We start from the raw sequence: 13,519 nt of genomic DNA, 5'->3' as shown, positions 1-13,519 counted from the left end.
CAGGGTAGGTTTAGACTGGATCTAAGGAAGAAATTCTTTACAATGAGGGTGGTGAAACACTGCAATGGGTTGCCCAGAGAGGGGGTGGAGGCCCCATCCCTGGAAGCATTCAAGGCCAGGTTGGACGGGGCTGTGAGCAACCTGATGTGGTTAGCGCCCAAACCATTCTGTGATTCTATGATTGTATGATTCTATGAAAGATTAAAAACCTGTTGATAAAGCAGACTGTAGTGCAGGAAAGCACGGTAGCGTGGGATTTTTGTCCCAAGCGAAGGCACTTAGCCCAATGCAATCGTTTAGACCTGTGCGTGCTGAAACACTGTGCAATGGGGGGGGTGTGTGAATTCCTTGGGATGGTGCTGCTGTGCCTGACCATCCTGCCTGTGCTCGTGGCCATCCATCCCCACCCTGCACGCTGTCTCACTGCCATGTGCAGTTGCAGGGACCCAGTGCTCAGCTCCCTGCTGTGTCCCAGGCCACCCTATGGACAAACCAGCCTTGAACTGGGGCACTCAGGGGAGTGGAGGGGAACAAAAACCATCCTTGAGAAAGGACAAAGGCTTTAGGTGTTGTCAGTGCCCTGGAGCAGAGCACACGCTTGGTAGCTGAGCTCTTGCCAGGACCAAGCCTGCCCAGCAGGATGCCAACCTGTGTGATCTGTTGACCCCTTGACATCCTCATCTGGATGCTCATTTCTATGGAAACCCACCAATAGGTCCCTCTTAGACTGTCCTTTGGCATAGAAAGCACAGCCAAATGCAGCACTCCACGGTGGTGTTCTCATGGGGGTTTGCTAGATGCTCTGGCTTCACCCCCTTTTTGGCCCTGGCTTCACAGGTGCCCTAAAAAAGATCAGTGCTTCAGCCACTGTTCCCAGTCCCTGTGGGACAGGGGCAAGCTGGCATTGCTTTCCCACCCCTTGAGGGTGGTGGTGCCTGGCTCAGATCTCCAAAGAAGAAATCAGGTCAGCCAGGGTGAGCCAAAGCATCTGCGCTTTGGGTGATAGCAGGAGCTGTGTTGACCAACAAGGCAAGAGACGGCAGCTTGGGAGGGTCAACGTGTGCGTTCACGTAGAGACGAAACAAAGCATCCCACATCTTTGACATTTCTGGATCTTTGGGAAGGAACCACCGCTCAGTGATGCATTCCTCCCAGTTCCCATCCAAGAAGGAAAAGGGTGGACAAACCATCTTAATGGAGAGTGGTTGTGGATGCTTAAAGCTTGACTGTGGTCTGATACAAAATCCACTGATAGCGTTATGTAAAAATTAATGATGGAAAACATAAACAGAGTGCTTAACAACTGGAGAAACTGGCTAAAAGTCTAACCATACACATGTCTAGCTTGCAAACAGCCCGTGTAAACCATGTAGTGAGTTTGTGTGAAGACCCTGTGCTACCTATGGCTGGGAGGGCTTGAGCCTGTTCTTGACTTGGAGCTGCTGCTGTACCTGTGCTGCTGTGTCTCTCAGTAAATAGGCAGCAAACTGAGCATGAGTTGAAGGCTTCAAAATCTCATCTGGAAATGCTGCGTATTGCTTGTCTTACTGGGAACATGGAGCAGGTCAGGAGGAAAATCACCACAGGGGAAAGTGATGTGACCAAGGAGAGATGAAGCTTGCTTGAGTTTGATGGCTCTGTGAACTCCTACAGTTTCATGACTCAAGCCCACGGCCTCGTGGGAAGATCCCTGCTGGTTATTAAATACAGGCTTCACCCTTTTTGTTGAACACCCCCCCTTGGAGGTGCCAGCCAGTGCCAGCGAACGCTGGGTGCTTACGGCCAACCCTGCTGCCAAGCTCCTCTCCACTTCCTTCTCTCAACAGTGGCAGGAGCTCGGCCTTTTCCTAGTGGCTGAATGTTGAATTATTTTCTCTAAATAATGCCCCTGTTTGTCCCTTCTCCCAGCTAACAGAAGCTCATGACTCCACATTTCTAGAGGTTCGTTTCCTCAAAAAGCGGGTTTCTCTGTTTGTAAAGCTACACCCAGGGTATGAATAACCAGAATAGGTGTGGGCTGGAAGTCATTTCTTTGAAGGGCTTAAACTCATAATAACCTCTTCACTGTCATTGCCTAGTCAGGGATTAATTTGGACTGTGGTGGGGTCAAGTTGTGGTCTTGGACTGAGGTGCTGCTGTGCTATAAATAGGACACAATCGCAAATCAAAGAGAAGTTCCTCCCCCTGGGACAGTATGGCTCAAGAGGGTGTGGGAGGTATCCCCCTGGAAAAGTAGTTAGGAGATTTTGATCTGAGATATATACAGTGGAGGGTGGAGGTAATTTTCCTTTGCAGCTTCAGGTTCTTTCTTTTCCCATCAGTAACTTGGCTCTTAGGATAATTTAAAAAAAACCCAAAACCCACACAAAAAAATCCCCGCATGGTTTAGATTCCTAAATCCTGTTTTAGAAGATTGGCTTTCAGTAAGACACAGGAATTGGGATTCAGGCAGGGCAGCGTTCAGCAGACTCAAGTGCCAAACCTGAATTATGTCACTTGGAGGCAGAAACAGTGCAGCTAAACTCGTGGCCACACCAGCTCACCCCAGGATTTCACAAAATTCTGTCATGAGTGGGTGGCTTTGGACTGTTCCTCCCAAAATATTGTGGTTTCTCACGGCAGGTCTCACTTGAATAGGTTCCTTCCTTCCCACCAACACATCCCCACAATCATGTGCTCCAGGGTGGGAACTGGTGGCTCAAAAGCAGTGCAAGCTGTGGACATCCTCATGGCTGATGCCTGCAGTTCATGGTCCCTCACTTGTATTAACGTTGACTGTGAATCTCCCTAAGAACCAGTTTGGGGCCTGATGCAGATAGTTTCACAGAATCCCAGAATTCCAGAATGGCAGGGGTTGGAAGGGCCCTCTGGAGATCACTCAGTCCAAATCCCCTGCTAAAACAAGGTCACCCAGAGCAGGGTGCACAGGACTTTGTCCAGGCGGGGGTTGAATATCTCCAGAGAAGGAGACTCCATACTGCCCTGGGCAGCCTGAGCCAGTGCTCCATCACCCTCAAAGTCAAGAATTTCTTCCTCATATTCAACTGAAACCTCTTCTGCTTCAGTTTGTGCCCATTGCCCCTTGTCCTGGCGCTGGGCACCACTGAGAAGAGTCTGGCTCCATTCTCGTGACACCCACCCTTGAGATATTTGTATGTGTTGATGAGATCCCCTCTCAGCCTTCCCTTCTCCAGGCTGAACAAGCCCAGCTCCCTCAGCCTTTCCTCACAGGGGAGATGCTCCAGTATCAGCCTAGTTGCTCTCCTCTGGACTCTCTCTAGGAGTTCCTTATCTTTCTTGAACAGGGGAGCCCAGAACTGGATTCCAGGTGGGGTCTCACCAGGGCAGAGTAGATGGGGAGGATAACCTCCCTTGACCTGCTGGCCATCCTTCCAGGGCAGAGTAGATGGGGAGGAGAACCTCCCTTGACCTGCTGGCCATCCTCCTCTTAATGTGCCAAAGCAGTTCCCCTGGTTGAGAGTAGACCCCACAACCGGACGTGCTGGCACAACTAAGGGAGCAGCATGCCATGGTGAGAGACCGGACTTTGGAGGGTGGATGTATTTTAAACCCATGATGCTGCTGGACCAGAGTTGTTCCTCTCCTTGCAGGTCCTTAGCGCTGTCCCAAAGGAGCTTGGTCAAGGGAGATCTGTAGGAGAGCTCAAGGTTGGGGTATGATGGAGGGTGGGAGGACTTGGGAGAAGGTGGCCAGCAGCACTGTGGTGAATCAGATGGGTATTTCTGTCATAGGCTGTTAAAGTTAAAACAGCCATGGAAGCTTTTTTTTGCTTGTCCTCCTCTACCTCTCTGGTATAGCTCCCTAGAGCCTGTGCCTACATCTACTAAGGTTTAAGGGAAGGAGATCCAGGTGGAGCCATCCCTGAGAGCTGCTGCATTTGCTCACTGTCCTCTCCTTCACCTCTCAAGACGGTACTTGTGTGCACTCATGCGGGTCAGGCTGGCCTAGGCACGAAAAGGAGGCAGGTGACATCGTTTCCATAAAGGAACGATGACTCGCACAGTGACCCGGCTTCGCTGGCACTTGAAACCAAGAGGAACCCCTTCTGCCTCTGGATGGGGCACGTCACCTCACTGCTCTGAGCATCCCACCCCCCAGTTTGTCGGCGAGGCACATGAAGACTTTCCTGCGTTAGTGCTGAGATCTGCAGATCTCAGGGCTGTCAGGATCCAGGGAGTATTTTTCCTTAGCGGCTCTGCAACCAGACGCATCAAAACAACTCACTGTGGGAGAGGCAATATAGGGAGGGCTGCGTCCGTATGCATGGAGATGCTAAAAGCCAGGCTGCGGTGGCCTCTGCATCAGTCCTGGTGATGAAGACTGAAGAAGTCCTGGGCTGAGTAATGGTGAGGCTTTCTAAGAGTGCATCCCTGGAGAGCATGGGCGGGAGGAACGGGAACGGCAGGTCCAAGGTCTCTGCACTTGTTCCAGTCTCATAGAATCACAGAATCATTTAGGTTGGAAAAGACCTTCACGATCATCAAGTCCAACCGTTCCCCTAACCCTGCCATCCCACCACTAAACCCTGGCCCTAAGCACCTCGTCTGCCCGGCTTTTAAATCCCTCCAGGGATGGGGACTCGACCCCTTCCCTGGGCAGCCCCTTCCAGTGCTTCTCCTTCCCATCTTCCTCCCTCTCCGCCTGCTCCCGGGGAGGTGCAGTGCTCTCACAGCATGTTGCATCTCTCTACGCCTCATTGCTTTAACAGAGACCTCTTTGGTACCTTTGTACTTTGGGTACCCGGAAGATAAAACCTGTCAAGGCTGCTAAGCCTGCAAATTGACCTTTAGCTCTTGTTTGCCACCGTACCCGCTCTTGCCGGTGCCAAAACAAACGTCACGGCGTGGTGCTGAGGTACACATGCAGAGTCATGGGGTGGTAGGGAATGTATTTTTTTTTGATTCCTCCCTTTACAAGCAAGTCCTGTTGGCTGTGGGTGGAGTGTCCAATGCCCTTTGCATGGCGTGGGAGCTGATAACAGATACAGACGTGTATACATTGAGATTGCCTGGGTGGATTAGCATTAGGGATGCTTGACTGAGGCAATACAACCCCCCCCAAACAGTGTTATAGGGTGTAGATACTACTGACCAAACCTACCCTTCAATGTGTGCCAAGCCAAGCCTTTGAGGATATAATTTTTAGTAGGGCCTGTAGTGATAGGACAAGGGGTGATGGTTTGAAATTAAAAGAGGGGAGATTCAGACTGGATATAAGTAAGACATTTTTTACAATGAGGGTGGTGAAACACCGGCCCAGGTTTCCCAGAGAGGTGGTGGAGGCCCCATCCCTGGGAACATTCCAGGTCAGGTTGGATGGGGCTGTCAGCAACCTGATCTGGTTAAAGGTGTCCCTGCTCACGGCGGGGTTGGGCTGGGTGAGCTTTAAAGGTCTCTTCCAACCCAAACCATTCTATGATTCCATAATAATACCTCTGAAAACTAAACTTGCCCTGTTTCCCTTCCCTGTGTCACCCTGGTGCAAATTTTTTAATTGCCCTTTTTTTGCAAAACTTGCATCCCAGTGCAGGTGCCTGCAGCCAGGCGGCACAGGGACCTTTGTGGCAGCTGTGTCACCGTTGCTCGTTGCTCGCTGTGCTTGGACGCCTCTTGCTCTCTCGCCTATGGGAGTGACATTTAAGACACAGGATCCTCTTCGTTGCCCGGGAGAGGGGAAGCGCAGCCACGCTAATAGATTATCTTGCTGATTTTGCAAGTCTGAGTAGAAAGCATTGCTCCTGAAACAGCTGAGCTCTGCCGGGCAATGAGACCACTCTGCTCCTTGCAGAATCTTGGTAGCAAAAAGTGGTCCTGGCATGCAGCAGATGCTGCATCTCACGGGGCTATTTTCTCCCCATAGCTTTTTCCCTCCCCGCAGCTGGCTTGACATGATCCAGATCCCCAGTGAATCTAAAGCTCTGAAATCTGCACTGGGAAACATTTATGATAAGACAGTCACCAATTATAAAGCCAATTAGAGGGTGATTTGCTCATTACTGGCCTGCATGGAATCGGACTAGCTGGAGAAGACGAGGGTGATTTTTTTTTTTTCTAGTTTAAATGCATTTGGAAGGAAATTGTGTGTGTTGGGGGAAAGAGCACCAAAGGGGAGAGCAGAGGAAAAGCCCGTGCGCTTTTTGGTGAGAAGCAAAATTACACCACCAAGTGCAAGATAATTGCACTGATTGGGACTTTTTTTCCTTAATGGACTTCAATAGCCCAAAGCCAGAAGGAGCAAACTGGCCTGTTCTGGGCTCCCGTAAGCCAGACCTGGTACTTCTGCAATCAGCCTCTCATTGACAGGGACCTCAAAGTCCTCTCCCAGCCCTGGCTCTGATTTCAGCCTTGGCCCCACACCCCTTGCAGGAGGAAGGATGTGGGAAGGAGAATATGAATCACCAGAACTTTGAATCACTAGTTTGGCCCTCCCTGTATTATCAGGCTCTCTCTTGCCATAGGACCATCCACACAGGCTTTTTCTAAGTTGTATTTTGTAGCCTGGAGCTCAGGGGCTGTTTCAGCAGCCACTTTTAGGAAGGGCTAATTAGCTCTGATGGTGCTTTGGATCCTCCAAGACAGGTTTTCCTTGGGGGTGAAGAGGCATGGATGGCTCTCTTGGCCAAGATAGAGTCAAGGGCAACACATCAAAGCCATAGCTTCTCTGCAGCCATAGCTTTTGGCTGTCCCCCCTTCTATTCCTTCCTGTTCACCATCTGCGTCCAGACTAGGATTGGCATGACCCAGGAGCTGGCAGTGGTGAGATGGAGGACAGGACGGCCTCACTGTTTACTGAAGCCTCAGGTGCCACAGGGCGGTTTGAGCTGGCTCTGTGGTGGCTGATGCCTGAACCCAAAAGGCCCCCAGGGTGTGTGTGGGTGTGCGTGTTTGTGTGCTGCCCTCTTCTCCCGGGGTCGTGGTGCTGGGAGGATGACATGGTGTTTGCTCTTTGGAGAAGCGCCCACCTGGGTAAATGTTATTGCTCACCTGGTTTCTGTCTGCTGCATGGGAGGGAGGGGAGGAAACCAAGGTGATGACCTTCTGTTATTTAAAATATGAGTAGATGAGGTGATTAGGGACAGGGTTTAGTGGTGGGATGGCAGGGTTAGGGTAATGGTTGGATTTGATGATCTTAAAGGTCTTTTCCAACCTAAACCATTCTATGATTCTATTCTACGATCAGAACATCCCTGCTTCTCTCCTCCTCTTGCACATACAACCCCCAGCCCCATAATTCAGTCTGGCTGCAGAACAAGCTCTTGATCTCTTTCAGCTCTGTCTGCAGGAAAAGGAAAACTCAGTTCAATGCTTTTCTTGGCTCCTTTTTGACCTAGTTCCCACTGTTCTCTGGTTAGTCCATCATCCACCTCTGCATGTGGGCATGGTCCTTCATGGCTCTGGGTGTGCTCTGCACCCTGAAGGTGCTGCATCCCACAGTGGGGCCGCACTGTGCTCCATGCAATCCTGAGGGCATTGCAGCCTTGCTGAAGCCGTGCATTGGTCCCTTGCTCCCACCTCAGTACAGGCAGAGCACCCAGGGAATGTCATCCCTGCAGATTGAAGGCCATGCAGTCTAGACCGGGGCCAAAACACATGAGTGGGAGCTGAGCCACTTCAGGGGGGACTGAAGAACCCAAGTAATTTAATAGTGGAAGCTCCAGTCTAAAGGATTTGGGAAACCTTCTCAGGATGTGTTGCTGGGGAGACTGACCCCATGGATGAGGCTTACCCTGATGGGATGAGCTCTGCAGCGTTAGAGCAAGGAGGCAATGCTGCCTTCCCCTGTGCCAGCACAGTGAAGGGCCATGAAGATCATTGAGGGAGTGAAGCATCTGGCATGAGGAGAGGCTGAGAGAGCTGGAACTCTTCGGTCTGGAGAAGAGATGGCTCAGGGGGATCTGAACGATGTTCATAAATACCTGATGGGGGGGGGAAGAAGAAGACAGAGACAGACTTCTCAGTGGTGCCCAATGACAGGACAAGAGACAGTGAGCACACACTGAAAACCAGTAAATTCCATTTAAACATGAGAAAAGACTTTTTTAATATGAGGGTGGTCCAAACAGTGGCACAGGTTGCCCAGAGAAGTTATGGAGTCTCCATCCCTGGAGATATTCAACACCTAACTGAAAACGGTACTGGGTAACCTGCTCTAGGCTGACCCCACTTTGAGTAGGTGGAACGGTCTGGGTGATCTCCAGAAGTTCCTTCTAACTGCATTGATTTGGTGATTCTGTGCTTAGGATCACTGGGAGTCCACTACAACCGAGCTCAGTCCTAGAGCTTGAGGATGCCATGTGGTCCTTCTGCAGGGAAGCATGGCAGCCCCTCTCTGCCCTTCAGGGTGGACTCCTGAGAAGAAGACTCACTGACCATTTGGGGGTTTGCACAAGTTTTGTGCAGAGCTCACATGGTGTTTCCTTCCAGTTGGGTCCATATATCATGTTGGGCTGATCCTTGTGCAAAGCATCGCTTCTTCTGGAGCACCTCCCCTATGAGGACAGGCTGAGAGAGTTGGGGTTGTTCAGCCTGGAGAAGAGAAGGCTGCGGGCAGAGCTGAGTGCAGCCTTTCAGTACCTAAAGGAGGCCTATAGGAAAGATGGGGAAAATCTTTTTAGTAGGGCCAGCTGTGTCAGGACAAGGCGTAATGGCTTTAAACTAAACCAGGGTAAGTTTAGACTGGATCTAAGGAAGAAATTCTTTACAATGAGGGTGGTGAAACACTGGAACAGGTTGCTCAGAGAGGGGGTGGAGGCCCCATCCCTGGGAACAGTCAAGACCAGGTTGGACAGGGCTGTGAGCAACCTGATCTTGTTAAAGGTGTCCCTGCTCCCTGCAGGGGGCTTGGACTAGATGACCTCTAGGGGTCCCTTCCAACCCAAAACACTCTATGATTCTATGATTCTCCAAGGCCTGATGCATCTCCAGGCACCAGGCATGCAAGTTCCTGGGTCAAGGGAGAGGCTGTCACCCCCTGCCAGAGCAGACGATTGTGGCATTTAGCAACCTTTGTGCTCCTAGGAAACTTCCAGTTCAGCTGCAAACAGCCATGGGGTTTTGCACGTTTTGAGGGAAGGAGGTTAAAAAGTCTGTGGGCTGCTAAGTTGTAGAGCAAGCGTATGCTTTCAGCCATGACCATACTGGACCAAAAGCACCTTGAAATGCCACATCCAAGTGTGCAGCTGAATGGGAAACACGTACCGCAGCATCTGAAGAGCTGCCCTGAATGAATCCTTCAAGAACGATATGCCCTTAGGGACCCATCTGCATTACTGGGAAGAGAACCAGAGTCAAATGAGAATTGTGTTTTGCAGAAGGAGCCTGCCCTGGCATGAGCGTTTCCAGCCGTGGCACCTTTTTTTTGCTGCCATGGGTCCAAGAGAGCAGGGTCTGATGAGCTGCACCCCTTGTTTGTGCCAGGGCAAGCTGCTCTTTTGACGAGTGCATAGGGCTTCCCTCTATTAAGATGAGCAACCACAGGGTTTTAATTTGCAAACACTTCCCTGGTGATGGGGAAATCACAGGTAACTGGCAGCTCTGCTCGTCGGAAAGGTCCCTGAGCATCTGACACCCTCTGCCTTGTGGTAATTTCTTCCAAGCAGGAAATGTTTTTCATGCTTTCATGTTCTCCCCTGTCTACGTAGTACCAACCAACTCCAACATTGTAGACTGCAGATTCACCCATGGGTAGAAAGGACATCTGTGGTCCTCAAATGGGACAAACACGCTGCCTCTGCCCCCCAGAGCAGGGTCATTGAGAGCTTGATCTTACAGGCATCCCCGTCACCAACAGACAGGATGGATGCAGCCCCTGCTGCTGGGGGCTTCCTCAGTGGTATGAAACAGGAGTTAAACCTCACTGCTCCTCTCCCATCCCCGCCTGCACTCAGGGATGCTGAGAAGTGCTGGTGGCCATTGGTGGCTGTCAGCTTGCCTCCCTCTAGTGCTTATCCCAACCTCCTACAATGCCTGCAGCTGGGAGGGGATTAGTCCTCTCTCTTGGGTTTGATCCCTGCCCAGTTAGTGTCTGGATGGAGCTCAGGTTATTTTTTGGGTGTACGGTGCTGGCTGGGTTAGGTGGGAATAGCAGGGGGTGCTTACGAAGCAGCGATTCCTTTTCCTTCCCATGATGGGCAGAGGCAATGCGAGTCCTCATGTGCAAAGTTTGGGAGGAGAGTGTGTTATTCTGGGTGCAGCCAGCCTGAAAACCTGGGAGGTGTGTGGGAAGAAGGAAAGTCTGCTTTTCCTTTCCCCCCTTCAAATTAAACATAATAACGAAGGGGAAGAGATTCTTTCAGCTCTTTGTCCCATCTGTTCCCAGCCTCTGGCTGGACATGACCTTCCAAACTGGACTGATCAGGAGAAAAAATAGAATAAAATAAAAAAAAAGCAGCGTTTCACACAAAGCTTTCTCAGCCCCCTCTGTTATTTGAGTGCTTTCTTGGCCAGGCTCTAAGCAGGAGTGAGAAGAAGGGAGGGCAGCCTGGCAGGAGCTGGGCAGAGGAGAGGCGATGGGGTTGGTGCCTGAGTGGTTGGAGGGATGAGCTCACCTCCTATCTGCCTCCTACCCAAGCTTCTTCATTCATGGTGCCCGTGCACAATCCCACCATGCTGGTTTTGCTGTCAGAATGAGCATTTAATCCTCCTGGTCCAGCTGTAAAACTTTTGGGTCACTGAATTTTCTCCACCTCCTGTGCTAAGATCTGGAAGGACAGACCTCCTGGGTGAGGACACATGGCTTCTTGCAACCATGGATGAACCCTCAATCTGTGCTGAGCTTTCCTGGGTGGACTGTCTGATTTAGGCACTGCAGTTCCTCATCTAAATTCCCGTCTCTGCTTTGCTCCTGCAGGGTTTTATTTTTGGATGGATACACAAGTTCCTGTATGGGAGACAGTGGGTTTGGGTGACGCTCTCCTGCTCTCCAGAGGAAAATAAGAGAGGGAGAAGCTTGGAAAGTAGTCACAGAGTAGAGCGAGCTGAAGGCCTTATGAGAAATAACAAAGAGTGGACTTAGAAGAGGGGATGGGTCACTAAGGCTGTAATGATGTGAAAACGTACCACTATCACCAGGGATAATTACAGCAAAACTGTGCTGATGCTGGAACAGAATGGGGAGTAGGTCTGGCGTCACTTCGGCAGTGATGCTGCCCATGTTCTGGTGAGAGCAGAAGGCAGGACAGGGTCTTTCCACCACCGGCATGATGAACGAGGCCAGCAGAAAGCTGCAGGTGGGATTTAAATGGAGCTTGAGGGAGAGAGAAAGAGATTTTCCTTTGCCAGGAAACCTTGCTCCTGATTTCCCCGTCTCCTCGCTTACCCACCATGTCTGTTTTTCTCCTGTCCCACAGGAAATCTGCGATGATCCACATCTTTTTGTGGATGGGATCAGCTCCCACGACTTACACCAGGGCCAGGTTGGAAACTGCTGGTTCGTGGCTGCCTGCTCCTCCCTGGCATCCCGGGAGTCTCTGTGGCAGAAGGTAAGCGGTTCCCCATGCCAGGAGAAAGCCAACACCTTGGCTTTGCATTGGGTTCATCCCGCTCAAAAACTGGTTCTTCAGGGATGCCTCAGGTCCTGAAAAACTGTTCAGGTGTAAAACCCTCCCTTAAAGGACTATCTTTCAAGGGGAATTAGTCACCATGACTGCAGTCAGATCCCACTCAAGCCAAAGCCTTGGCCAGTTTCTCCTTAATCGAGTGGATCAAGTCCCATCCTGTCCTCCAGATCCCAAATCTGACCCTCCCCACTCCAAAATAACCTAAAAAACAACAAGAAGAACAAAATTCAGGATGCCCAGTGGCAGCGTTTGGCCCCGTTTCCCTAGTTCCCATGGTGTTACCTCTCTTTGGCTGCTCAGTGCATGCCCACCTTGGCAATGAGACACCTTGCGCTGGGTCAGGGAGGGTGATGCGAGGTTGCTAATATCTCTCCCAAGCCACTGCTTTCCCAAAGCACCCATTCCTGGCATGTCCCATGGCTGGATTGCACCATGTAGCAATGCTGCTTCAAGTGTGGGGTCCAAAAATCTGTGGCCAGAAAGCCATGGAAGAGCTGCACCAGAGCAAGGGTCTGCAGACCCAGGGAGCAACTACAGAGGTACAGGGGGGATGGAGGTGCCCAGTGCCATGTCCTTGGACAGTCTGCACCCGTCTCCACCATGTCCTTGGCTGCAGAAGTCAGTTCTGTGAAAGCCAAGGCAGGAGGGCTTCAGACCCTGGTACAGGCATGCCTCATTGTAGGACAAGAGATCAGCAAGTTGCAAGCACTTTTTCCTAGATTTAACTGCAAAAGGCACCCACCGAAGTCCTGCAGTGTGTGCAGACAGCATCACCTGCTTCACCCACAGCCTCCTACTGTGACGGGCCCGAGAGGGGTCCCTCCAACCTACGCCTTTGCATCTGCTCTGTGTGCTGTGGTACTTCCAGTTTCTGCTGCGTGGGGGTTTTGTGATCACGAGCACCAAGCTCAGGGATTTGTGTTTGTCGCAGCATCCCCAATTTCTGTTAAAATTAAGGTTTTTGTTTATATGGGAACAGGGTAGCTGTTGTTGGCTTCTGGATGAGCAGTGAGGTTTCCTCCCATCGTGGCTGTGGTGACTGTTGTGGCTCTGGTTGCAGGCGTGGTGCAAGGGGTTGCTTAGCTGGTTCCGCTGCATCAACGTCTCCCAGGGGCAAGCGGGCGGGTTGTCTTCCTTCCTCACCATTCCCTTCCAGCCTTGCCCTGGGAAATGCCAACTGAACAGAAGCTGAGTCCCTTTGGACACCTCATTATTTCAGTTTGTGGAGAGCATTGCTTTTCCTCCCTTGGCAATTTGGCTGCGGGTGTTTGTGACTTTCATTTTCCATGCCCTTAACTCTCAGAGGCTCTTCTTTACCTGCCACCTCTTTCTTCCAGGAAGGTTTATTTTCTGGCAAAAGCAAAAGCTGCAGCCCTCTCCCCAAGCCTTCCCTCCCAGTTGTTTGCTGCGGTGTTTGCTACAGGGCTCTCGCCACACATGCTTCAGCACACCCCTGCTTTTGGAGACCTCTGAATTAGATGGGACCTTTGCTCACCCTTTGCAAGGTGCTTTGAGGGCTTCTGATGAATTGCAAGGAGTAAGCATGGCTATAAACTCCAGCGGCAACTTTCAAAGCACAATGGGAGATGTAAAGTGCACAGATTAACCCCTTGGTCCAAAGAGAAGCAGCTCTGCTGGATGTGCTGGGATTAGAGCATGGTCCTTGCCGAAGATCTCAGACCCTTTTGTTGGCCCAGAAATAATGGACCTCTTGGTTCTTGCTACAGTCACACGTGCAATTCTGATAACATTGCTGGAGGTGCTTGTTGTTCCTTGGCCCTTGGGCATCTCCACGCATAGGGCCCAATGCCTGCTGGGCAAACCTCTACTTCTGACCGGTCAATACACTGATGTAATCAGCAGTTGAGAAGACAGACAAGACAGCAAAACACTAGTTTTTTAAATCTAGTTTAAAGCCTAGTTTTCACAGAATCATAGAAT

General features: G+C 51.0%; 1 protein-coding gene across 4 annotated transcripts in view; it reads left to right on the top strand.

Moving 5' to 3' along the window:
* LOC104124763 (calpain-5) overlaps nt 1–13,519 on the top strand; it is a 64,464-nt gene that overhangs the window by 28,662 nt on the left and 22,283 nt on the right. For 3 of the 4 annotated variants that reach the window (XM_035892704.1, XM_009637140.2, XM_035892705.1), the window contains exon 3: nt 11,369–11,500. In XM_035892704.1, the coding sequence (XP_035748597.1) occupies nt 11,369–11,500 (132 nt within the window). Of the gene's footprint in view, nt 1–11,368; nt 11,501–13,519 lie in introns of those variants that run through there. The other variant, XM_035892706.1, reaches the window with a different exon arrangement.

The sequence above is a fragment of the Egretta garzetta genome, unplaced genomic scaffold, assembly GCF_000687185.1.
Source record: "Egretta garzetta isolate BGI_Z169 unplaced genomic scaffold, ASM68718v1 scaffold323, whole genome shotgun sequence".
Classification (NCBI taxonomy): Eukaryota; Metazoa; Chordata; class Aves; order Pelecaniformes; family Ardeidae; genus Egretta; species Egretta garzetta.
The sequence above is the reverse complement of the archived record's forward strand: the minus strand, read 5'-3'. Positions and strand labels throughout refer to the sequence as shown.